The sequence below is a fragment of the Maniola hyperantus genome, chromosome 5 (assembly GCF_902806685.2).
Source record: "Maniola hyperantus chromosome 5, iAphHyp1.2, whole genome shotgun sequence".
In the NCBI taxonomy this organism is placed as follows: Eukaryota; Metazoa; Arthropoda; class Insecta; order Lepidoptera; family Nymphalidae; genus Maniola; species Maniola hyperantus.
This window is the reverse complement of record NC_048540.1, coordinates 11,671,252-11,698,499: the sequence shown is the minus strand read 5'-3', so window position 1 is coordinate 11,698,499 and position 27,248 is coordinate 11,671,252. Positions and strand designations below refer to the sequence as shown.

At 38.8% G+C, this 27,248-nt stretch overlaps 2 protein-coding genes across 5 annotated transcripts; one reads left to right on the top strand and one right to left on the bottom strand.

Annotated features, from left to right (window-relative positions):
• Nucleotides 1–1,427: 1,427 nt before the first annotated feature.
• Nopp140 (nucleolar and coiled-body phosphoprotein 1) lies at nucleotides 1,428–9,708 on the bottom strand. 4 transcript variants are annotated; one of them, XM_034968872.2, is made up of 7 exons: nucleotides 9,511–9,707; nucleotides 8,738–8,838; nucleotides 8,013–8,151; nucleotides 6,478–7,794; nucleotides 5,461–5,553; nucleotides 4,775–4,906; nucleotides 1,428–3,535 (listed from the first exon to the last, which is right to left on the bottom strand). In XM_034968872.2, the coding sequence occupies exons 1-7, from the start codon at nucleotides 9,616–9,618 to the stop codon at nucleotides 3,380–3,382; spliced, it is 2,046 nt and encodes a 681-aa protein (XP_034824763.1). In that variant the 5' UTR covers nucleotides 9,619–9,707; the 3' UTR covers nucleotides 1,428–3,379. The 4 variants fall into 4 exon arrangements, with proteins under 4 accessions (XP_034824763.1, XP_034824764.1, XP_034824762.1 ...); XM_034968873.2 differs by having other exon boundaries at nucleotides 5,461–5,532; XM_034968871.2 differs by lacking the exon at nucleotides 4,775–4,906 and adding an exon at nucleotides 4,130–4,602 and having other exon boundaries at nucleotides 3,396–3,535; nucleotides 5,461–5,532; nucleotides 9,511–9,708.
• A 514-nt stretch (nucleotides 9,709–10,222) lies between these two features.
• LOC117982582 (E3 ubiquitin-protein ligase MARCHF8-like) lies at nucleotides 10,223–26,795 on the top strand. Its single transcript, XM_034968944.2, has 6 exons — nucleotides 10,223–10,748; nucleotides 11,252–11,373; nucleotides 12,666–12,810; nucleotides 13,359–13,479; nucleotides 16,024–16,339; nucleotides 18,026–26,795. The coding sequence occupies exons 1-6, from the start codon at nucleotides 10,547–10,549 to the stop codon at nucleotides 18,209–18,211; spliced, it is 1,092 nt and encodes a 363-aa protein (XP_034824835.1). The 5' UTR covers nucleotides 10,223–10,546; the 3' UTR covers nucleotides 18,212–26,795.
• The last annotated feature ends 453 nt before the right edge of the window (nucleotides 26,796–27,248 follow it).

Genomic DNA, 27,248 nt, shown 5'->3' with positions numbered 1-27,248 from the left:
TACATACTCTTCTGAACGGCTGAACCAATCTCAGAATAAGGACTGTTAGAAGTAGCCCTATTGTGACACTGTTAGAGCAAGACAGCTAAATGCATTTAAGCTCGTGTTAGAACGTGACAAATAATTATATTTTGTCCTTATCACCGTGGCCACTTTTTTTGTTTGTCAAAATCATGTCAAAATGTATTTGTACGCAAAGAACTTCCATGTACTACTACGATGTTTTTACGTGAGTATTTGACAAACAACGTGAAGTGTAGAAGGAATGACATTTCAAAAGTAAGAAAATCTGCTTGAGCGAGAGGGACAGGGGGGCCACGCTAGTTGCAAATCTGGACATATCTGTGGAACCCACTGGAACCAATGAACCTATTTCGACTGGAATTTCACAGATAAGTAGAGGATTGACCAAGGAGGCTATAGGCTACTTTTTTGACTGACTTTCAAAAAAGGAGGAGTTGGAGTAGTGTTTTTCTACCTAGGTAGCTTTTATGTGCTAGGTAGTTATGTACACAGAAATCTCCGAGTCCGAGATTGCGTAATTTTTTTTAATCGATAGGGAAACTTTGCAACATTGTCCCATAAAAATTTGGATTACAACTCCTCAATCCTGATGCAGCAGGGAACCTGACCACCAAAACTGATGGGATTTAGAAACTGTCGATTATAAATTAATATTGGAGGCACCTACAAAGTAAAAAAATTATCGTTAAACTCGAGGACCGAACTCCTCAACCAAATGCTGTAAGGAATTGCATTCCTAAATTGTGGTAATTTAGAAACTGGCCTACTAAGTCGGTTACAAAAAGGAACGACTAAACTGACGCGACGTCGCTTGCTTCCAAATCCTGCTAACAATTCTATTAGCATTAGGATATTTGAGATCGGTATGTACCTAACTTGCCCGCGAGACATGAGTGGAGAAGGCGGGTAGAGAGGCGCGCGAGGGGCGCAACAGATCCACGTATTTTTGCATGGATATAGGTAGTTACAAGACCTGGAGAGTGAGATAAGCTTTTATTCCGGAAAATCAGTGTCCACGGGATTTTTAATAACCTATATCTACGCGGACGAAGTCGCGGGCATCAGCTAGTTTTTTTTAAACTATAGAGCTACGAGTACCCAGCGAGACCAATTCTGACGGTTACCAGGCGCCGCTGCCCGGCTGCACGCGTTATTTCGATACCCTATTTATTTAGGTAGGTACCTACCTACTCATACTCACGTGCTGCGTCATCTCGTCTCTATAGTATTAAAACCAAAATCATTGCAAAGGCGCTTCGGGCGCGTACGAAACCAGCGTTTCGTATAAATAATAGTCTTGCTACGAAACAAGTTACGTACTTTTTACTACGTAACGTACCAGTAATTTTACACCAGTTTCGTACACGGCACAAAATACAAGGACAGGAAATAAAAATAATAAATACATCGACTCAATTTATTCAAATGAAACCAATTTAACATCTTATATTTGAATAGAACATTCTGAGCTGAATAAAATATTCAGAGGTCATCATGAATCATGTCAGGGCATGGATCTCCGAGTAAGGGTTTTGGCCAGTCTACTTCGCAGGTGGTGCGGATTGGCAGACTTTACACACCTTTGAGAACATTACGCAGGACTCTCAGGCTGAGATCTATAGAACGCACTTTGCTCAGACTTAAGATTGAGTTAAAACGAGACAGATTTATGTGAGAGATATAGCTGTCTCGTTTTAACTCTGTCTTAAGTCAGCAAAGTCAGAGTGCGCTCTATAGATCTCACGCTTAGGCATGCAGGTTTCCTTCACCGTTAAAGCAAGTGATATTTATTTACTTGAAACGCACATAACTCCGAAAAGTTAGAAGTGCGTGTCCGGAATCGAACCCCCGACCTCCGATTAGGAGGTGGCCATCCTAACCACTAAGCTAACACAACTTGTTCATTTAACATTCAGGAGGTACCCAATACAAATAACAATTTAATTAATTTAAATTAAAACACATCTCTCCGAAATCTGAATATATAGTTTAAAGGCGGTCTTATACTACTTTACTTCTAGGTGTTTTTCTTAATAATCTAGCTTAAGTATTATGCTTAAAAATAGCTTATGTACAAAATAATAATATAACATCTATGTTAAATGCAAACTATGATTTATTTACATTTTTCCTGAAGTAACAAACATGTAATCAGTTGAAAAATTGTTGTTATTGCAACAAAAAAGTTTAAATCTTATTTACTTTACTTAGTTTTGTTTATAAAAATATAAAATTACTTAAGTAAGTACCTACCTGATGAAATATGAAATGAAGTGATTACATTAATACAGAATTAATAGTATATTCACTTAATATTTCATCAAGATAAAGAATAATGCTGAAGAGAAAACTCTAATACATAGTATCTACTGCAATTACTATTTTGTTTAGATTTCATTTTTAACATAGCCCTCAGTAAGCTATGAGTCAATATTCGTTTTTATAATGTTATACATACTGTGTTCGTATTATATATTATCATATTATTATGATAAATTGTTATTATTAGATAATATTGTAAAACTGTGTTATTAGCGATAGTGTTTATATACACATTATAGTCTACGACAGGTTGAGATGGCAATGGGTCATGAATAAAAATCGTGTTCTAAGAACTTGTCAAACTAGTATGACACGACACCGAGATACAGTACCACCAACTTATCATTGAGGTGGACAAAATTGGAACTAGAGCCGCGTGTCAGCCGCTATTTCAAAACCTACGCTGACGAAGTCATCGGTATCAGCAAATATTGCAAAATAATTAAGCTATATCGAGTCTTTGCTATGTTGAAAAAATTTCTATTCAGTTTTCTTGGTAAAGATTATTGAACTAAAAAAATAGCGTGGGTAAATTTGTTCCTCACAGTTCTTGGTGAATTTCTTAAATTAGCATCTGACACCTGAACAGATAATTTGGTGGCACTGTAACATTACAAGCAACTTTGTCCGAAATACTATCTATACTCTATCCACGGAAAGATGTTAGAGTAAGGCTATCTCTGTTACATAATCCCATACATCGAAAATCTCAGTGGGCGTTAACCTCTGAATACCAACCAATCACAAACATGTTCTCACAAAACATTCGAAATTCAATTCGGAAACATAGTTTCGTTTGTGATTAGGTGGTGACTCAAAATAGTCAAAGCCCACTGGGGTTTCGTTTCTAACATTTGTATGGTATTACGTAAAAGCCCTATACCTACTAACTTCTTTACATTGATAGAGTATAGTGTGTAGGACAGGTGACAGAGGCGTTGAACAGCAATTAATGACTAAGTACTTATATAAAATTATAGATAGCAATTTAATATGATAATGACAGTATGGAGTTGACACTCGTCTAAAGCTGTTAATCTTCAAACTTGATGGAATGGACAGCTGTGTCAATGGCACCGCCGCGGTATGACCCTCGTTTTTTCTTAGTTTTCTCATGTTTGAATGACTTTCCTCGTGTATGTTTCAAGTCCAGGCTGGCGCGCTCACCCCACGATCCGCGAGCTCCACCCTATAGCAAATAAAAAACACACTTGGGTATAAGCGCGCAAGACAAGTAGTCTAATCTGAACACGAGGCGTAATGACTGCAAATACGGTATTTTAAAAATGTATATCATTACTTTATGACTTATGCAAACCATCATGTAGCTGCTTCAGATTGGAGTACTTGTTTTGCGTGCACACTATACCTACATCGTATTTTTCAAAATATTTTATTGCGATATTTTCAAAAAGAACAATAGTATAGGAAATTAAATAAGACGATACTTAATAATTTTTAAATACAGTGAAAAGCTGAAAATAATTTTGAAAATTTAGGGAGTGGGGATATGCAAAGTACAATATCACTACTCTACCTATGGGCTATGTGATGGAAAGGAAGACCATCGTCATCTTTGAAAATGTCCAACTGTCCAACTTAGAATTGAGAATTCTTTACAGGTCTGCTTATGATTTACCTAATTATTTGTATTTTTGTAGGTTTTAAAAAAAAAAACAGTAAAATGCAAACCGGGCGAAAAAAAGTTTGCTAAGAACAATAGTTACAAATTGCTTTGACGATGGTATTCACATTCGAAATGCGTAGTACTAAATATCCTCACCTTTAATCGAACACAATCTTTTTATTTTGAGAATTACTGTCTCCTCCGTCAAAACTCTTTCTATCTTTGAATCCTCCTTTATTGAATCCGCCCCTGTCGCCGCCCCAAGAGTGTCGGTCGCCTCGGCCGCCTCTGTCGCCTCCGCGTCCGCCCCTGTCGAACCCGCCGCGTCCGCCCCTGTCAAACCCGCCGCGCCCGCCGCGGTCGAATCCACCGCGCCCGCCCCGATCGCCCCCGCGTCCGAACCCGCCCCTGCCGCCTCGTCCGCCTCTGTCGTTAAAGCCGCCCCGGCCTCCTCTGTCGTTAAAACCGCCCCGTCCCCTAAAGCCGCCTCCCCGCCCCCCTCTATCGTCAAAGCCCCCGCGCCCGCGGAAGCCGCCGCGATTGAAACCCCCGCGCCCTCGGTCTTGCCATCCACCGGACTTGTTGGCCTGGTCGTCTTCCCCATCCTCGTCCTCTCCGTTTTCACCCTCCTGATGGAGAGATATCGTATAAAACACCAAGACAACCCTGTGTAATCACCGTGCGACGAAAAAGTAAATGCCCGAAAGTATAAGCCGAGACGTATCCCAAAAATACTAAATCGCGTCGTCGATTGGCGATTACATGGAGTTGTCTTGGCTTTTAGATTTTTAGGGCATTTACCTTAGCTTCGAATGAATTGTCCTTAAGCCTAGGGTCCACTTCGACCTTCTCACTTAGGACTCTCCGGAAAGGAGTCGGCTTAGTGTTCACTTCTACAGTTTTTTCATTGGGTGTAGAAACTACATTGGTTCCCTAGAAGCAAGTGAGCATCGTACATAATGAGTATGTTTTGATTTGACAAATAAATAATAATTGTTATTCTTATTACAATCGCGTTTGTTAATTTATTGATGACTTACCTATGCCCGCGACTTTATCCGCGTGGACTTCACTAATTTCAAACCCTTAGGAGATGAATTTTCAAAAATCCTTTCTTAGATGTCTAAGTCATAATAGCTATCTGCATGCCAAATTTCAGCCCAATCCGTCCAGTAGGTTTAGTGATATAGTCAGTCAGACACCTTTTTAAAAAATATAATATATTTGGACTACAGTTGGCACTTGGCTGCTTTCATAATGCAATGAAGAATATAGACAGCATAGTATATGATGCTAAATAAAAATCTCCAAAAAACCAGAAGTTTAACCAAGGGTTTGGTTCAGTTTGAGACTGGTTACTGATAAATAGTTAATACATTCTTATTTTGTTGGGAATAGTGCATCTTTTATAGTATTTACACTAACTAGAAATATATGCTGCAACTAATAAAAATTCAAAACTAATGTTAGAATTTGTAGTTTAGTACCTTAACAAAGTTGTTGTATGGCTTTTTGGGAGCAGGATCATCTCCACCAGACGCTTTCCGTTTCTTCCCACTCTGGAAACCATTTTCCATAGGCTGCAATAAATTAAATCCAACCTACTACTCAAAATATAATATAAACCTTATATGTATATGGGCTTAAAGAAATATTTTTACTACCCTGACCTCTGCTAATACATGTACACTGCCGATCTGTTTTTGAAGCAACTTGATTATCGCCATTTTGGAAATTCTGTTTCTAAAGTTTTCGACTATGTATTAAGTTTTGTCTTAAGGAGTGAAAGAGAATTTGAAGATTTTAGAACTATTGTATTGCTATTTATGTCCTTAACTCGGCCCATTTTGGAATAATGCTCAGTTATGGAACCCACAATATAATATTTATATAGATATGTTGCAAAATAAATTACGCAAGCACCTGGAATATCGTTTTGCGAGTTCACATCCACCATCTAAATGCAAATTTATTCAATCCCATCTGGCATTTGGACAAATTTGTTACTTAACATTTCTGTTTAAAATTTTAAGGAAAGAAATGGACACTCCTTATCTGTTAGCAAGAAATATGCCGAGAATAAATTTATTTATCATATTAAAGTAACTTTTTGATTTGGACTTATAGTGTTATCTTATCAGTTTAAAGTGAGACTCCAAACCCATTAGTGATGAGACATCTGTCAACATAACGTCAAAACGAAGACAATCTGACACAAAGTGACAATTTTAATTCCCGATATGCACAGTGGCATGCACAGGGTTTGAAGCCAGGGTAGGCATTAGTTAGGTAGGAACCTGTTTACTGGCAGGTCATAATGTAAAATTTGCATTGAGCTGCATTACAACTGGGGTAAGCAGTGCATTTATGCCTCTATGACCTGCACGCCACTGCTCAGTGGGGTACTTTGAATTTAAACAAATTCAACTAGATTGCATGAATGAAAAAAAGCAAATTTTTATAATTAGCATGGACTACAGAATATATCAATGGATAACTAGTACCTGTTTGGCTTCTTTTTTTTGTACTTTAGCTGAGGGTTCGTCTTCATCACTATCATCACTAGAGTCTGCTTGCTTCTTGGCAGCAGCTTTTGGTTTATCTTCATCACTGTCATCCGATGACTCCTGTTGGGCCTTAGCTTTTGGAGTGGCTGTGGGAGTTTTTTTTGGTTTTTCATCTTCACTACTGTCATCACTGTCAGAAGAGGATTGTTTTTTGACTGGCTTAGCTTGAGCTTTTACTTGAGGCTTTTTCGTTTTTTCGTCTTCGCTGCTGTCACTGTCATCTGATGAAGACTGTTTTTTGGCAGCTGGCTTCACTGGTGTAGGTTGAGGTTTGTGCACTTTAGCCGTTTTTGATGGTTCATCATCACTATCGTCAGAGGAGGATTCTTGTTTTTTACCTGGAGTAGCTTTTGCTGCTGGTTTAGCAGGCTGTTTCTGTGTCAGTTTCTTGTCATCATCACTGCTGTCATCACTATCCTCCGATGATGATTCTGGTTTTTTATTTACTTTGCCTACAGGTTTGGCTGCAGGGGCTTGAAGTTTAGGAATGGCCTTGGGTTTCTCTTTTTCATCACTACTATCCTCATCAGATGAGGACTCCTGTTTTTTCACTGCAGAAGATTTTGCTGGTATTGCCTGAGGCTTTGCAGCTGATTTTTGAGGAGCTTTTGGCTTTTCATCTTCAGAGTCATCACTATCATCAGAAGAATCTTTTGTTTTCGACTTTGCAACCAGTTTAGGAGCCACTAGTTTTGGTGGTTGTTTCTGAGCTGGCTTTGATGGTTCATCATCACTGCTATCGCTATCCGAGGATGATTCCTGTTTCTTGGGCTTTTGTGCAGGTTTAACTTGGGGAGTATTTGGTTTGACTTGAGGATTTGGTTTTCCTTTACCTTTGTCAAAATCACTGTCACTATCATCTGATGATGATTCTTGTTTCTTGGCAGGTGTAACCTGTGGTTTGGCTGCTGCAACAGGTTTGCTTACAGGTTTCTTAGTTTTTTCATCATCACTGCTGTCACTTTCTGATGAGGAATCAGCTTTTTTGACTGCAGGTTTTTGTGGAGAACCTTTTGCTGGAGGAGCACCTTTTCCCTTATTAACATTATTCTGTGTTTTAGGCTTTTCATCTTCACTACTATCTGAGCTATCATCTGAAGAATCCTTCTTCTTAACAGTTTTTGGGACAGCAGTGACAGGCTGAGGTTTGATGGGCTGCTTTGTAGGTTTTGCTGTGGCATCGTCTTCACTGTCACTGTCGTCCGATGACTCTACTTTCTTAACCGCTGCTTTATTATTTACCACATTATTAACCTGCAATTGAATGTTTGCATTAACACAAATGTAAAATTGTTGCATACATAAGTAATTCTTAAACTGCTATCAGAGGTAGTGACGAAACATATAATGCTATCATTAATATTCAATTGAATTATATCATCATTTTGAGAACAATTTTGATGCAATAGTTTTGTGAGCATAATATGAAAAGTTTGCTTAATATTTTTTCTTACAATTTATATAAATATTACCTTTGGAGGTTGTTTTGGTTTTTCATCTTCAGAACTATCTGAATCTGACGATTCCTTTTTCTTCACAGCAGAAACAGTTTTGGAGTTATTCAAAGGAGTGGGTTTTTTTTGTTCTTCCTCACTGTCTGAATCATCTGAGCTAAAATATCAAGTAATATTTCAAGTGATAATTAGTCCTAGTTGTAAATAATATGTATTTCTGACGCATTAAACACAGATAACCCTATTCAGTTAGTAGGTACCTCAACAAAAGGAGGTTTTTATGAATTAATAGGATACTTATCATAAAATGTTTTTTTTGTTTCATTTAAATATTTTTCAGATCTCCATATTTAAATCACAAATCATTTTTAATAAATATTGATGGAAATCTTCACAACTTTACCTAGCGATCTGCGTCCATGATAGTTACTGTTAGGTGAACAATCTAAGGGGTGTGGGAAAACAGGGATCTAAATACCTTCAAAGCAAGAGTGAATAAGCAGAAGATGGCAAGCGTACTCCAACCTAGACCTCAACATTGCTTTTTTAAGCATGATAGTCATCAAGCACAAGCCTATAACCCAAATAAAAAAAATTGCAACATTGCAGTTTACATAGGTCATAGGATTAAATACACAAGCTCAGCTGAGATCTGTTTTTGTACAACACTCAGTCATATGCTTTGTGTTCAGATTGGACTACTTGGCACACCAAATAAGTATGGTTCTTAGATATCAACATACCTGTCTGAAGGCTTTTTAGCATTTTGTACAGGCTTAATATTAACTTTCTTAACCTGAGAAATTATATCAACCAGCGATGGTAAATTCTTTGCTCTAGGTTTCTGAAAAAAAAAAAAAATGTTAGAAGGTTGATGAATGAATATTCATAACCAATATATTCTTGTGCTTATTTTATTCACATTTGAATTACACCAACTGTCACATAAGTAAAATTCTCATAGATCTTTCAGACACTAAAGGAGACTCCATGCAGCCAAATTTAGCACTAAGATTCGATCACCCTGGCACTTAAAATGTGTTGATATAGTTAACACAACAACAACAATAGTTATATTTTCACTTTATTGTGCAATATAAAAGTGCTAGGAATAATGTATTAAGTATATAATTTATTTTTAGCTTTATTAAATGTAACTGTAATTTTCTTATATTCAATGTAGGTACAACAATAAAATACTGTATTTGATTGCTATTAACCTAACAGAGAATTAAAAGGATTACAAAAATTGTAATCAAAGGCACTAACACTATCTCTTTAAAAGAACAGCGACATGTGTTACGCAGCGAATGCCACCAGCTTCCAAATTCAAGTGGTCATGCCATCATTTTTACTTAGGTAAGAGTTACTTGCTTATATTCGAAAATACTATATTACTCAACTTAAAGCAGCTTACCAGATGAATAGTAATGAATAGTTACTAAAACAAATCAAATAACACGTGTGGTGACGACCACCAGGGACACACGTGGTCGCTCTCTTGGTTAGTACTTACCGCCTTTGTTTTTGATAAAAACTTGTCAGCAAGTGATTTGTCTACAGTTAAAAGGAATTGGTGAACCAACGATAGAGCCTCAACTTGTAATTCTGGAGAAACACTCATTTTTAAGTCTTTTATTGAAAACCTGGCCGGCAAAAAGAAAAGCCGCAGCCACACGACTTCTTGTCAACAGATAAAAGAAAAAGTAACTAAAACCATAGTGCAACTGGAAGTGGAAATGTCGGCTACGTCGGAAACGGAAACCGATCATTTCAAACAAAAAAATGTTGGTAGCACTGGTATTTTCTTACAATTCATATTATTACTGCTCTGGATTCTTAGTTGCCATCCTTATAGATATTTTTATCGCTCAACAAAAGGTGACTTTTCACCTTAATTTATTGTATAATAATTTTACAATAAATTAAGGTAATTTATAACAGCTGTCAGTAGTATACATTATTTATACCACTGACAGCTGTTTGAAGTTTTTAAATCTGCATTTGAAAGTCTACTCCGGCTCCACACGTTGTTCCAACGCTGGCCCAACTCATGTGCAATGTGTGCGTCATTTTGTACGGACTATACATACATACACAGAGATACATAGCATAGGTACTCTTTGACTTTCACTTTGACTGCATGTGTATAGCCGCCTTAAAACATTGGTAATAAACTTTTAATAAATCATAGAGTAAAGTTTATTCCGGACTCCGGAATACTGGTCTGTGTTTTTTATTCATGTTTCTGAATTTTAATGCAGGCTACGGTCGTTTATTGATGTTTTTATCTTTTCATTCAACGTTTAATTCTATTAAGTTTGATTAAATAATGTAAATATATAATATCAGAGCAAGAAAAAGCATTGAAGTAAACCGATATTGTATCTATTTCCATGTCGGGATCGTCAATGAGAATGCCATTGCCATGTTTCAGTGTTCATTTGTGTGCTTTTTTCGATGATAAAACCATCATAGTTATTACGGTCTGATCGATGATTAAATACTTAAGGACTATGGTAACTGTGCAACATTGAGTGATTAGTTTCATAATGCCGGTTCAGCAAATAAACGTGAAGAATTCTTCTGATATTGAAAGCTGGGAATGGGGTGGAGGATGTGGCAGGGAGGCCGTACGCGCAGGGTCTGGGAGTAGCCAGACCTCCTGCAGCAATTCCAGCGGTGATATTTGTCGAATCTGCCATTGCGAAAGCGAAGTACATAACCCTTTACTAGCACCCTGCTATTGTTCTGGTAAGTAATTATTGTAAATTGTAAACCCACCTGTTTTAGTACAAATTTGTTGTTTTGCAATAACTGTGCTATTAACATTAGGTACACATGGTTTGTGGTAATATTAAAAATAATACCCAAAATGCATTTTTGTCATTTTTCGTTATTCTTTTATTTTATGAACAGCTGATCACTGTTTATGTACTTAATAATTTTTATTTGATTGAGCAAACTATCATGTTTATTTATATTACGATTGCGACATTCCTTTGCGTAAATTATTACTGTCTGCTATTATATTATCAAAAGGTGAAGCATAAATGAATAGATTTAGATGTACGAATATGACCTAGTAAAGGTGAAATATTGTTAAGTCTTAACAGTCTGTGAAAAATTTTTTAACATTATGTTATATTTTTAAATGATTTTAATAAATGAAATGAATTACTTTTTATAACATAGAATATTGTACTAGTTGGTTACTAATGAAATTATTTATATAAACCCTTCTTTGTTGTCCATAGGAAGCCTCAAATATGTACATCAGAGTTGTCTTCAACAATGGCTAACAGCTTCCGAAACAAGATCATGTGAACTATGCAAATTTAATTTTATTATGCACACAAAAATAAAACCATTCGGAGAGGTAAGTTTAACACAACATCCATACTAATATTATGCGAATTTGTATCTGTCTGTTACCTTATCATGGCCTACAGCTTCTTAAGTTGTACTATCATTATATTCACAAAATTCAAATAGATTTTTTTGACATGAATGTTCTTTTAAAAAATGCTTTAGATTTATCAAGGTAATCTACCACTGCACTGATTTGCAAAGCTGCTGTCTATCAAGGATGGCACAGTTTTTTGGTTTGACATTGGTTTTAGGTACATTTTCCAACCTTTGCAAGTTTACCAAGTTAAGTTTTCTTAAAGAAAACAACTCTAGGATCAGTCAGTCAGTCAGCTTTTCCTTTTATATATAATACTTTATAATAATCATTTATATAATAATTATAGTAATTTGCTGATCCCTGTTCAATCAATAGAATATATTAGAAACATAAATATCAATAACATAATATACTTAGAAATAAGCAATACAGTGATATCATCTTAACCTTCACTAATAAATTATGTAATTTGCTTAGACTAGATATTGATATATATCACAACTTTGTTGATGTTATAGGAAGTTTTACCTACTAGTAATGTGAATAATTTAACCTGTTTTCATATTATATGCTATTTGTGGCTTTCTGTGTATCATGAATGTTTATCAGACAAAAAACAAAACAGTATACTTGTCATTTATGCCATAAAAAGATATAAATAATAAGGTATCAGGTGCATTTGGTTGCATTTGCCCTTCTTTAAAACCCCTTAAGGGAATCGGGATTCTCTATAATCGAACAACTTACATAAACTTCTTGATTTCCAATCCACACTTCCATACTAATATTCTAAATGCGAAAGCGTGTCTGTCTGTCTGTCTGCTAGCTTTTCACGGCTCATCGAAATGTGGTACAGAGATAGCATATATCCCAGGGCCGGACATAGGCTACTTTTTATCGGGATTTAAAATACATAAATCCGCGCGGACGAAAATCGGGGCGTCATCTAGTTTTTATATCTACACTAGCTTATGCTTGCGACTTGGTCCGCGTGGACTACACATATTTCAAACCCCTATTTCACCCCCTTAGGGGTTGAATTTTCAAAAATCCTTTCTTAGTGGATGCCTATGTGGTAATTGCTTTCTGCATGCCAAATTTCAGCCCCATCAGTCCAGTAGTTTGAGCTGTGCGTTGATAGATCAGTCAGTCAGTCAGTCACCTTTTCCTTTTGTATATTTAGATTAAGATTATTAATACTTTTTCTCCCACTAGCTTGGAAATTGCTTCAGTATTAAAATCTTAAAAATCCTTTGTTCCAGTGGCGTTTGTTAGAGATGTCGGGTGTTGAGAGGCGTCGGCTGTGTTGTGCAGTGTTGTTCCACTGCGTGGCGGCGCTTTGCGTGATGTGGTCCCTGTTTGTGCTCATAGAGCGTGCCGTGGAGGAGGTCAACCGGGGGCTCATTGGTAACTAAATATAGTGAAACTTTTTGGAGTAAAGCTTCTTAATGTGCGTTTGCAATGGACACTCACAAAACCTGAAATATCGTTAAGGCGGCGATGTAAGGAACCTTTTTGCATTCTACTTATTGGTCAATATACGTAAGTGAGCGAGGCATAACATGTTATTTATTCGATGACAAGCTAGTGTTTGTTTGTGGATCTCCAGGAGTAAAGATATGATGATGCGTCAGCGAGGTTGATAGACAGAACAGATGACATAATGAGTGTTCTACCTGTGCAATTGGTTTCCGGTAAAAAAACCTCTGGATTACAATGGAGCGGATATTTGTGGCTGTGCACAGAACAGTGCCTTTTACTTTGCGCGGGAAATGAAAGAAAAGTTTACAAATTGGCGAGTCACCATAGAGATGCCCGTGGTGCACTGCCTTAATTACCTGTTAGGTGCCAGCACAATGTCTGCGAAAACTTTTCTAATTTAGAGGAGATAAATCACCCACTGTGCGTGCGCTGCTGATTTTATCTGACACTGACTGAAGCTTGTGTTGTTTAAGCGTGGCCGTTTTGGACGAAGCTCGTGGTGGTGGCGGTGGGCTTCACAGGCGGTGCCGTGTTCATGTACATTCAGTGCCGCCAGTACCTGCACCTCTGCAACCGCTGGAGGGCCCACAACAGGTAACGTTCTGGACGCGGCTCGTGGTGGTGGCGGTGGGCTTCATGGGCGGTGCCGTGTTCATGTACATCCAGTGCCGCCAGTACCTGTACCTCTGCAACCGCTGGAGGGCCCACAACAGGTAACGTTCTGGACGAGGCTCGTGGTGGTGGCGGTGGGATTCACGGGCGGCGCCGTGTTCATGTACATCCAGTGCCGCCAGTACCTGCACCTCTGCAACCGCTGGAGAGGCCACAACAGGTAATGTTCTAAACGAGGCTAGACTCCGTGAACTAGACTAGCTAATGAATGAATACAACAGATTCCTACGCCTATTCTTCTGACGGGCGTCTGGGCCCATAAACGAATAAATCTATTTCAAGAAAACAATAGTCTAAATAATATATAAAACGAAAAGCTGACTGACTAACTGATCTATCAACGCACACCTCAAACTACTGGATGGATCGGGCTGAAATTTGGCATGCAGATAGCTATTATGACGTAGACATCTGCTAAGAAAGGATTTTTGAAAATTCAACCCCTAAGGGGGTAAAAAAGAGGTTCGAAATATTCGTAGTCCACGCGGGCGAATTCATGAGCGTAAGCAAGTATTTTATAAAACGAAATAGTTTCAGGACTGATCGATACGCGTGATATCGTGATATGATACGTGCGTCAGGCGTACTTACACATAGACATAATATGTAGTACATGCAGGCGTGAGGCGATAAGGTCAGCCTAATTGGGTATTTGACTCCAATTTTTTTATTACTTTATTATAAACTAGAATAAAATTAATGACGTAAACTGAAAAAAACTAATTAAATCGATTGAATAACAAAAAAGTTATAAGCATTTAAATATTTCAGATTAGACAGAGATAGCGATACAGCAGTTTGACGTCACACCTACTAATGCCATGGTAGCTTCGTGCGGTTTCATACAAATTTTCGTTTTGCGAGAAAGGGATAGAAGACCCTCCCACTCCAAAATTAAAATGGCTGTAACTTTGTAAATCTTTGTGGGATTTTAATTTTTTTTTTCAGCGTACGTCATTATTTTTATCATAGTTTATAATAAAGTAATAACATTTATCAAATTCAAATACCCAATTCAGCAAAATGCAGTGTGTGCGCCTGTTATCGCGCATTGTATCGAGCGGCCCTCGTGCCTTATGTTACCCCTCTATTTTGCGAGACAACGCAACATACAATATTCAACGGCACCCATCCATAGAGCGTCGCGATCGTTCTGTAGACCGTGCCGGTTGGCCTCGCCGTACCACGCTGGCCCAGAGCGGATTGGCAGACTTCACATACCTTTGAGAATACTATCGAGAACTCTCATGCTCCCTCACCTCACGATAATTCCTCACGATGCCTTCCCCGTTAAAGCAAGAGATATTTAATTGCTTAAAACACACATAATTTTGACAAGTTAGAGGTGTATGCCCAGGATTGAACCCCGAACCCCCGACTAAGAGGGTGAGGTCTTAACCACTAGGGTATCACCACTAGTATCTGCATCAAACATAAGTATCTTATTTCTTTTGGTTAAAGGTGTATTTTAGGTATAATTTAGTACATAACTGATACCTTATTGCAATCTCAGGTTGACAACCTGTAATTGGGTCTGTTCATGTACGTATAGATAATGTGTAATGGTATTTCTTTTGTTTCAAGTAGGTACAAATACAGCTCAAGGTTATGAAACCGTAACTAGGTCTTTAGAACGGTTTATTACGAATTTCCACCTATGTATACTGACGAATTTTTCCTGATTATTATTGTATCATTATTGTGTCATGCGTTATCTGCAGAATGCGCATTTAAAACAATCAATAACAATATTAAAGGAATGTTGTTTTGATTTGATATTATTTGTTGCGAATTGGTTATTTTTTTAATAATTATTTATCGAATCCATAAAGGTCACCGGAAAGCTGGTGATATGAGTCAGAAATAGATAAGACTAGGTAAGTACCTAGTCCTGTCTATATAATATGAAGTCATCATAAATAAAATTAAATATCTACATTATATTCTGTAGTGCGATAGAACCTTACCTAATCTATTATTAATGAAAGGACTATGCAAGGGCACCTCCATCGCGATTGGTCATTGGATTTCAGGCAATATCAAATAATAGAAAATTATTCACTAATGTCCAGTGCGCTGGCTCTAGTGCTGCTTTTAATATCCAAAATAGTGCAGAGGCGCACAACGAGGATTGCAATTCAACTGGACCCGACCTAATCGGATGTTCTTTGACCTTGAGTTTGATATACGGATTATACGGAAAAGTTTCATTTCTAAGGCGTGTTTAACTTTATACTCAACTCTCAAGTTATACCTATTCGCTACAAGACCTGATGAACAAAATGTGAAGTGAAATGAAAAAGAGGCGGTGAATTTGTTTGTTACACACAAAGTAAATTACGTATTGCAACTTTGGAATATCGTGTAACGTTTTAGCAGAGACGTCGCTACACTTCGACTGCTCCAATATGCTTGAGTTATGATTGCTCCTCCCAGATATACCTATTGTTTTAATTGTGATTTCAGGATACTACTTATTCAAAACGCTCCAGAGAAGATACCGATATCGGGTTCGCCGCCGGTGCGCTGCAAGCGGCGCGAGCGCAGCACGCGCGGCCAAGTGGTGGCTAACATCGAGCCGCCGCCGCCGCCCGCCGTCTACCACGAGGAGGACGAGAGCGGCGGCTTCGAGACCTACCGCGGCAACCCGCACCGCCGCCTGTCCGCGCTCACCGACACGCGCCCGCGCGACCACGAGCCGCACGACGACGCGCGCCGCTACTCCGACACGCGCCTCGCGCAGCCCCCGCCCGAGCACCCAGCCGCTCCATCGGCACTCGAGGTGAGCGAGCTAGAGGCGCGCCGCCGCCTGTCCGCGCTCACCGACACCACGAGCCGCACGACGCGCGCCGCTACTCCGACACGCGCCTCGCGCAGCCCCCGCCCGAGCACCCGGCCGCTCCATCGGCACTCGAGGTGAGCGAGCTAGAGGCGCGCCGCCGCCTGTCCGCGCTCACCGACACCACGAGCCGCACGACGCGCGCCGCTACTCCGACACGCGCCTCGCGCAGCCCCCGCCCGAGCACCCGGCCGCTCCATCGGCACTCGAGGTGAGCGAGCTAGAGGCGCGCCGCCGCCTGTCCGCGCTCACCGACACCACGAGCCGCACGACGCGCGCCGCTACTCCGACACGCGCCTCGCGCAGCCCCCGCCCGAGCACCCGGCTGCTCCATCGGCACTCGAGGTGAGCGAGCTAGAGGCGCGCCGCCGCCTGTCCGCGCTCACCGACACCACGAGCCGCACGACACGCGCCGCTACTCCGACACGCGCCTCGCGCAGCCCCCGCCCGAGCACCCGGCCGCTCCATCGGCACTCGAGGTGAGCGAGCTAGAGGCGCGCCGCCGCCTGTCCGCGCTCACCGACACCACGAGCCGCACGACGCGCGCCGCTACTCCGACACGCGCCTCGCGCAGCCCCCGCCCGAGCACCCGGCCGCTCCATCGGCACTCGAGGTGAGCGAGCTAGAGGCGCGCCGCCGCCTGTCCGCGCTCACCGACACCACGAGCCGCACGACGCGCGCCGCTACTCCGACATGCGCCTCGCGCAGCCCCCGTCCGAGCACCCAGCCGCTCCATCGGTACTCGAGGTGAGCGAGCTAGAGGCGCGCCGCCGCATGTCCGCGCTCACCGACACCACGAGCGGCACGACGCGCGCCGCTACTCCGACACGCGCCTCGCGCAGCCCCCGCCCGAGCACCCGGCCGCTCCATCGGCACTCGAGGTGAGCGAGCTAGAGGCGCGCCGCCGCATGTCCGCGCTCACCGACACCACGAGCGGCACGACGCGCGCCGCTACTCCGACATGCGCCTCGCGCAGCCCCCGCCCGAGCACCCAGCCGCTCCATCGGTACTCGAGGTAAGCGAGCTAGAGGCGCGCCGCCGCCTGTCCGCGCTCACCGACACCACGAGCCGCACGACGCGCGCCGCTACTCCGACATGCGCCTCGCGCAGCCCCCGTCCGAGCACCCAGCCGCTCCATCGGTACTCGAGGTAAGCGAGCTAGAGGCGCGCCGCCGCCTGTCCGCGCTCACCGACACCACGAGCGGCACGACGCGCGCCGCTACTCCGACATGCGCCTCGCGCAGCCCCCGTCCGAGCACCCAGCCGCTCCATCGGTACTCGAGGTAAGCGAGCTAGAGGCGCGCCGCCGCCTGTCCGCGCTCACCGACACCACGAGCCGCACGACGCGCGCCGCTACTCCGACATGCGCCTCGCGCAGCCCCCGTCCGAGCACCCAGCCGCTCCATCGGTACTCGAGGTGAGCGAGCTAGAGGCGCGCCGCCGGCGCCGCCTGTCCGCGCTCACCGACACCACGAGCCGCACGACGCGCGCCGCTACTCCGACACGCGCCTCGCGCAGCCCCCGTCCGAGCACCCGGCCGCTCCATCGGCACTCGAGGTGAGCGAGCTAGAGGCGCGCTGATGCCTGTCCGCGCTGAGTCGTCGCAAGTAAAGCATCTCCCTGTCGCAGGGCGGCGTGTACCACATCAACGTGGACCCGCTGGAGGCCGACATCCGCTCGTTGCTAGCGCTGGAGGCGCGGCGCCAGGCGCGCGCGGCGCGCTCGCTGCCCAACCTGCGCGCGTCGCGCGAGAGCCTGCTGCCCGCGCCCGCGCTCGCGCCCGCGTCGCCGCCTGCCGCGCCGCTGCCCTCCTGAGGCCGCGCCGGCCTCACGCTCTACCCCGACGACACGGTTTACTAGCGAACCGGCGCGCGCGCCGAGCACTGCCCGCCCTACGAGATCTCCACCAAGTTATAGTGCGGGGCGAGATCGCCGCCCGAGCGCCGTGACGACTGACCTGTGAAGTGCCCGCGCGAAGGCAACGACTCCAGTCGTTTGAATTTACTGTGGTGATCGAAAGCGAAACTGTATCAAGAAGAATTGTGCTGTGATTCAAACTTTGTCAGGTAGGAGTGACTCGGATCGATGCTGCTTTTATACTGACGCCTGTAGCTGATTTAATTGTTTCATCTCGTCGAGCTTGCTCTTCTGGCTTGTGTCAAATTATCACATCGTGGGAGGCGGGAGCATGCGTGCGGATGTGATCCTGTTCTAACTCATTCCGAGAATACGAAATATGTGACAGATGAGTTATTTCAAAGATGTAGGCGATAAATGTTTTGAATTAAAAAAAAAAAATAAGTGTGCAAAATAATAGTTGAGAGTTTTTAATTTGATAATAATATTATACTTAAAGTGACATTATGAAATATCAATAGAATTTGTATAACCACAGTCATATTATGTAAGATGTATGAAATATGAATTGTACTTCTGTTAAGACAACTTATGCCAATATTATAAGAATAGATGATAACTTTCATTTTAGTTGTTGCTTCTCATACACATGCTTATGGTTCCAAAGGTGTAAGATTTTATTATTACAGTTTATTGATTTTATGATCATCCTGCCATCCATGCCATCATGACTGAAAATGGTATTACAACAAATTGCTAAGTGCTAAAACTATAACAATAATTAAGTAAATTCCTCCTACATGTATAATAATTATGTAAAGTTATAAATATCTAAACAATAATCATATTGTTTTAGAATACTTTGATTTGTCTTGTTAATGAATGCTTTTCTATGGAAACTAAAAAAGTGTCATTTTTTTACTGATAGCAAATAAACTATTTACGAATTGTATTTCCGCAATTAAATGGTCTAGTCCTAGTCCTTATTGCCATGCCTTTTTTACTTGTTTTGTTCTATTAGAAGTTATTGGAGCAAAATGTCTGTTTAATGCATGTTATTTACAGATAAACAAAATATCATAAAATTAATAGGACTGCAATTCAAACTGTGTATAATGATTGCGTTCAAAATTAAGGCCGCCGATACACCTGTAAATTTTACTCAGGTAAGTAGCTTACGTGATTAACTTACGACTTTACTAATGTAAAAACTCTAAATAGTACATTTACTAAGTAAAACTTACAGGTGTGATCGCGGCCTAACAAACAGCTTACACTTATGCATGTAAGCTGTAGAGTGCTTTCACTATTCGTTCATGAGCCATTATGCCAATCGTAAGCAGATGATGATACAGTGTGTTTTTTTTAAACTGCGACCGAAATCCAAAACCATAGGAGATACAGGGAAACTGTTGGAACCATACTATCTTTTTTTGTGAACAGAATTTCGGCATAGTCAAATTTTTGGCCAAGCGCGAGTTGATAGAACTGTATGAAAATTGCCGAAATACGTAGTCGATGTGCAGTCGTATGATGGGCACGAAGTGTGAACTGCAAGTGGACTGCGCAGTCAGTTGTGGATATCCACAGCACTAAAACTGCAACATGCAGTCAGCACAGCACTTCACTTTCACCAACCGATATATTCTCATTTTAGCAAACTTTGCATAGCAACAAATAAATTCTCTAAAATACCTCATTTAATTTTTATCATACCATTGTTTAGATATAACGCATAATTTACGGCCCTTATTTTTCTCCATATTGTTAGCATCACATTTTTTGAAATTTAATTAATATATTTTGAACTTTCTATATGTATCACTTGCTTATTATACTGACATAATATATCAACAATTATTAAAAATGTGCAAATAATAATGCATAATATATAAACAGAAGATGAACAAAAATAATATGATAAATGATAATGTGCAATAAACCCACCAACATTACTCATATTAATGTTATATTGAATTTATTTTTTATAGTTGTTCGAAAGCACTACATTTTTAGTCTGTGATAGATCTGATTAACAGCTAGGATATTGGTAGTTTGTGGAAAGCTTTATTTTTCGTCATCACATGAAAAATAATATTATAATATATAATAAAACATATATTAATATATAATAAATCAAATAATTTTTTAAATTACTTATTTTAAAACAAAACGTTCGCGAATTTTTTATACATGTATCATTATAATAGTTTCCACAAATTATATCATCAAATTTATTAAAATTATAACTTATCAAAACATTTAATTGGTATCCCAAATATTTGACTTTTTGTAGCAAATAAAAGCATGCATTTATTAGTTTTTCCTGGTTGTAAAAAAAGATATACATAACTTTGTATTAAATGTTTTTGTTTTGTTTTAGCTATACTTGGTAGTTGTAGTTTGACTAAGTTTGTAACGTTTTATCATCGAGTATGTAAATTGTAATTGTAAAAATGGAATTATATTGATTAGTATTACTGTAAATAGTCATCATAACATACCTATTTAATAATACACAGATTTAACAGGACTTAGTAGCTGTTTGAGCTTCCTGAAGTATATGTATACCTAATATTTATAATCTAAATGGATAGAGAATGTTCTTTGGTCAGAAACACATTTACAACACTACCCTACGCCACGCGACGCGTGTTTTTATCAAATTCCGTAAGCTTTAGTATAGTGCGCGCAAAACACGTAGTCCAATCATTCCGTCTCACTAAACACTACACAGGAGTACTGTGAAAGTGAGATCGTATGATTAACGCTTCTCTTTTCGATTCGTTTCTTTAATGCTACACGTTAATTGAAAACACAACGTACGTCCGCCTTGACCTGATAAAAGGCAAAATTGGTGGTGTGTTAAAATATATTAAATACCTACTAGTTGTATGACGTGGATTGTTGTAAGTGTGACCGGGCCTTTATCATTCTCTTGTTACAAAAATTTGACGAGCTTACATCTTACTAATATGTTAAATTTTTTGTAAAATGTATCATATGATCCAGTCAACAGGTTATATTGGTTTGTTCTTTATAGGATTTTTTACACAGTGCGTTTATTTAACTAGGTCATAATGTGGGAATTTTAAACCACTAGTAAAAAAGAAAACTATTTTAAGCTGGAGATTGACTTGTAACATTTTGGTGTAATGTATCAAGTTTTTGTAACTCAAACCAAAGACTGACTTGTAACGTCAGTTTGTAATTTTATTTATCATTCGCGGCGAGCGCCGCGTGCTTCACTCGACTGTCGGTTTTTCCGCGAATTCCCTTTGAGTGTTACATTACAAATCAATGCAGGTCGCGTCATCGCGAGAGCAAATCGTAAGCGCAAGCCAAGTGCTTGAATGATACATTACAAACAAACGGTAAATGTTAATCTCAAGCTTTAGGGATCCTTTCCTATTTCATACAATAACAATATAGACATAGTAGGTTTTTTGGTGAAATTATAAATTAATTAAGTAATATGAATTTGTTTACAAAAATGGACCTTGATATAGGGAATAAAAAATTGAACAAAACTAAAAAAATATTCAGTAACGGGTTTTGATTTATTCACAAGGGACATTAAAATTTATTTTTGTCATTGCTATCTTGACTGGGTTTTTACATTCTGCGGCATAAATAAAAAAATCGAATATTTAAAAAACAATAAGTATTCTTTAAATGTTCCTGCTGATTCAATCCGTCCTTTAAAACATCTCTCTATGCAATTCTTCCTTTTATGTACGAGCTCGTCAAATCAATGTTTCTATTTAGTGCTCTTATTTTTCTATCGCAATATTCACATTATTATATGGTAATCAAATGCTATACGATTAAATAAAATACTATACTGCCTGCTTACCTAAATATTTATTTTACACTCGGTTAACAGAATTACCTAAAAAAGTTACTCTTAACTAAACTTAAAGTAAAACCCTACTTAAGTAGGGTTAGTAAAGCTACTCTTTAAATGTAACCAAAAAAATAATCAAATTATGTTGGTCTGCCTAGTGTTTATCTTACATGACGTATGCTCCGCTCGCGCCATAAGCATAGTAGGAAGGTGCAAAGCTCATCAGCGGAGTGCAGTCTTTTTATAGCAACTTAAACTCAGCCTTTTTATTTTGACATACGATTGAAATTGTAATAATGAAAATAGCGTGATGAGATGAGAAAATTATCATGTCATGTATTGAATTTGATTGATCTGCTGAACACATCTCGTCTCCGTTCCGCTCTGTTGTAGACAACCTTTATACTGGAAATTCAAATAATGTCACGCATCTGACGTCAGAAAACAACGAGCGATCGTTCAGTTCATTGTAGGCTCAAGGCACATTGGTGGAGAGGCGAAGCGAAGTCAAGCGTCTAAATCGCCGAGCATGAGGTGTCGTCGTGGAGTAGATCTATTTTCCGCAAATTATACTTTTTGCGGAAAAATAGATTTTACTTCACACGAAGTAGGTACATTACGTTGTGGAATTAACGTTCAAGTTTGTTTTGACTTTTTTTGTAGAAAAAAAAGCTGACTCTCCCAACGTTTCCTGAGCTTTAATTTTGTGATTTGTTTAATGAATTTATTTATATCTACGCTAACTTGCTTGTGCGTTAGTGTGTCATAATGTCTTAGTTCATACATATGTATATAGTTTGGATGTTAATATATATCATATTCTTTATTCACATTAAAAAAAAATTTAATGTGAATTTGTGAGATATTAGGCCACAATCTGGATTCCATAGCTCCTTCCACCCCATCTCCGCCTTTAAATCCTAAAAGATGACACGGGTAAGATATTATAGACAAAAAAATTATTGAACAGTTATGACTTATAGGAACCAAGTTTCACATACAAACAAAAAAGCTCTCAAATAATTTATTTGCAGAAATATTTTAATACTGTAAGGATAGATAGTATCTACTAACAAGTAATAATGACGTTCTCGCGGCGCAGGCGTTCAAGTCTCCCTACTCGGCATGGAGTACATTGGAGCCCTCGGTAGGGATTTTGCCAACTGACCATATTATAGCAATTCTTTATCAAATATCAAAACGCTTTATGTAATAAAGAAGTCGTATGAAATATTGAAATGTGACGTCATAAACATTTGACGTGCTTTTTTAATTAAATCGATAATTTAAAATGGTAACCAAACTTAAAACTATCTGAGGACGTAGATTTTACTCTTTCTGGAAGACCTTTTAGTTCATCAGTAAGAAATAATTTATTTTTGACGCAGGCAACGTCCTTAACGCCCACGCCGCGACAACGCCTCCACGATTTCGCATAAACTTTGCAGTGAGCGATGCCTTGTTACAAAATGCGGCAGAAATATTTCAAGTTGTTTGTAATTTCTTACGTTATTTCGTGTACCTGTGTTGAATCTCTTACCATAAGTAGTAATATCTTATCTCATTTTTTATCTCTCATTTGTGTTAGTTTAGTTATTTTAGTCATCATTTACATCTGTCATGTAATCTTCTTATTGGAGGGCTAGCACGACAGTTGTGATGAAGCAACTGTTGTAATAGGCACTGCAGGTACAGAATAAAATACACCCAGTACCTATTTATAGCAACTGTGCTTTCATCCAAACCAATATTAAGACAGTTAATGTTACCTTTCAGAGTCGATTGCGATTAACACTTTGCAGCTATCAAACTTCGTGCTAAGCCTGCAGTTGTGTTTGGTTTCATCATTGTATAACATTTGAAACCTTCGAACATTCACATATAATTCAATGGTTTTTTGCACATTTTCCATAAACTATACATCACCTCAAAGAGATCTGTTTGTTTTGAATTGTTTGAATTGAAGCTTAAAAAATAGAAAATAGAAGGAAGGGGGTTATGACTTTTCTTTACAATATGTTTTAAAAATACATTAACAGTTTCTGTTTCTATAAAACACAATGAACCCTACAAGCATTTACACTTAAGCTCAGATACATTGGCGCAGTCGAAGCGAAGTCACATATTCATATTGTAGGTACATTGCGCTTCGACTGATCTAGTCGAGTATGTCTTGAGTCTTAAAGAGTTAAGAAATTATAAAAATATCTTCTCTGCAGACAATGATATAACGTAGGATGGATAATTAATCGAAGTTATCTAACTACATAATGCATGCGATTAGACTATTACGTAGGTAGGAGTTATAGCTTCTCAAGCTTTGGAGATTGTGCACACTTATTCAAGATCTTCATTATCATCTTTAACTTGGTTTTAACATTCGTAGAGCTACAGTTATCATATAAGGTGCAAGAGTGTAATAGACAATATGAGATATTTCCATTATGATAATGTCTATATGTTGTGATTTTCAAAATAGTATCGCCTTAAGGCTGCCTTCGTTAGCTAGAAAAAGATGAGTCGCTTCGTATGTGCGTACTACGCCCTCTAATGTAAAAGCAGCCTAACCGAAATTCTTGCCCAAAGCATTGATAACAATAATATTCAGTGGCACCGATTTTGAGCACAACCTAATTTTAGAGTATTCGCATGCTCTTCTTACAAATGTAATATGAAAAGGACAGACACAGTTTGACAGTTCTAAATTAAATTTTTAGATGGTAAAACCCGTGTTTTTAGCGCGCAGTCGCGAAACTGCTGTTTAAAATTGTATTGTGCACTAAAATTTAGAATCTTTAAATGTGAAAGTCATGTTCCGTTCCTTTTTTAGCATTAGTAAAAAGAAAAGGATGCAGATACTCTAAATTTAGTTTAGGGAGAGACTAGAGAATCGGTTATCTAAGTATGGCCCTGACTAAAAAAATAACACACTTCTTATTGTGGTTTTTATAGGTCTAATTAATTATGGAAGGAAATACGAATGCCCACTTAAGCAGTGTGTTATTGGTAAGAGCCTGTGTACTAAATTAATGACTCATGTTTATCTAGATACCTACTCATTAGTTGTTACAATAAACATCGCTTCTATCGTGTCTGTAGTTAGATAGAAAAATAATTAAAATAGATTTGACATTTGGTGCTAAATAATTCGTGAACTTCTCTACTGTTATTCCTTATCGAATAAGGCCCTTACTAATAAAAATACGCACTGATTTATACGAGGCTTATACACATTTCTGACATATATTTGACGTGTATAATTCATGTATAAAGTGTATACATTTTTATCAGTAAGAGCCTGAACGTAGAGTGAAGGGTATCTTAAAATTGTGTAAATATCATTTCATGTTACTGTGTATATTTCTCTCTATACGTATAGGCCGAAAATATTCTTTAACAATTTAACATTATAATATAGTTTCCACAAATAATATATAGGTGTATCAATAACCGTCAAGGTGACAATATATAAATTAAATGAAAATGAGTAAATAGTGTATAATTGTAAATAATTATTATAAATGTTATTTACTTTCGATTTTAATGCATATCTTAATATCATTACGCTATTAACTAAATATTAATTTCATACCCAATATGTTCCCGCAAACTATTTGTTAGAGGATACAGAGACCGATTTTTTGATAATTTAAGATACTTATAATTGAATGAAAGTCCTTATTAGGGTGGATTAGTATTAGTTTCTTTGTCATTTTGGTGAATAATAATAACACACTGGCCATTAATAATGTGTACGTATAATTAACGTAGATATTGTGGCTAATTCCGCTGTACGCAATCTCTAATCTAAACTAAAATGGCACGTCTAAATCTATTGCTATCCCTTTCATACTGTTGCTTGCGGAAAAGGATAGCACTATATTTAGACATGTTAATTTAGTTTAGTTTAGAGATTGGGTACAAGAGAATCGGCCCCATTAGGTAGGTATATCGTAAGAAGGTTAATTGGTCTAGTGTATTTTCGGTCTCATTGACAACTTCCTTTTATTGGTGTTATATCTTAACTAATATTTATTTATTACGAATTGATTATTATATCTATGAAAATCGGTTCAGCAGATTTATACCAACATAACCAAGTTGCAACCTGCATACTCAAAGCCCCTAAAATAAATTCAGCTTAAGTATCACTATTATAAAATAAATGTTAAGATCCAAAACCCCCAATTATGCTAACTTACTTTTTCATTTGAAAAAAACATCACTGGAGTGGCGATTCAGAGGTATTGATGTATGTTACATTATTTTATGCGATGTATAATTGGCATTACAAACTAACATCTAGCTTTGTTGTATGATTTAGTTATTTTGGAGCAAGCAGTCTTGTGCTATGAGTATTGTATCCAAAGCATTTCTGTTTGATGTACCGTCAAATATTATAGTTAGTGCCTTATTTAATAATTATTATGATTGTACCTATGTAATTTGTTATGTTAATATTCTAAGCGCTTATTATGTATATTAAAAGGACAAATATATCAGCGGAAAGCACCCAGGTCTGAATATTGTCAATTGTGATATAAGTTAATACCTATACCTACTGTTTTTCTTTCGCTCAAAATTTAATTTTACCCTTTGATCTGTGTACTTATCGTTCATGAAATTTGTAAGACTGTATTTTATTTTGTTATGTAAAATTGTTAACTCCAGGTTATGAATATAGTTATTTTGAGATTTACGTCTATTTATTTTACATACTTAGTGTCTAGTGAACGCTACAATGTATGATAGTCGACCATAAAATTGCTTTACCATTTTTGACAGATCTATTTAATTAAGTTTTACTTATAATAATTAATGTGTGTAATCTACACACATTAATTGTAAGTAAAACTGAATTATATTGTAAGCGAACTAAGTAAAAATACTCGTAATTTTATGTGCTAATGACAATCCCAATAGTGCCAGATCTGTCTTATTTTATGCGTACCTAGCACGTTTACGTACCTTTAGCAGCTGATATCTTTTATTTGCTCCCTGGCTCAAGCTAGCAAATATGCGAACGTTAAAGGTACGTACAAACACTACTCTTTCCAACACATTTTGTTACTCAGAAAATAAGGCCGGTCTGGCTCTTCCGGGATCTTGCCCTATTAGTGGTATAAATTTTTTATAGTCGATATTACC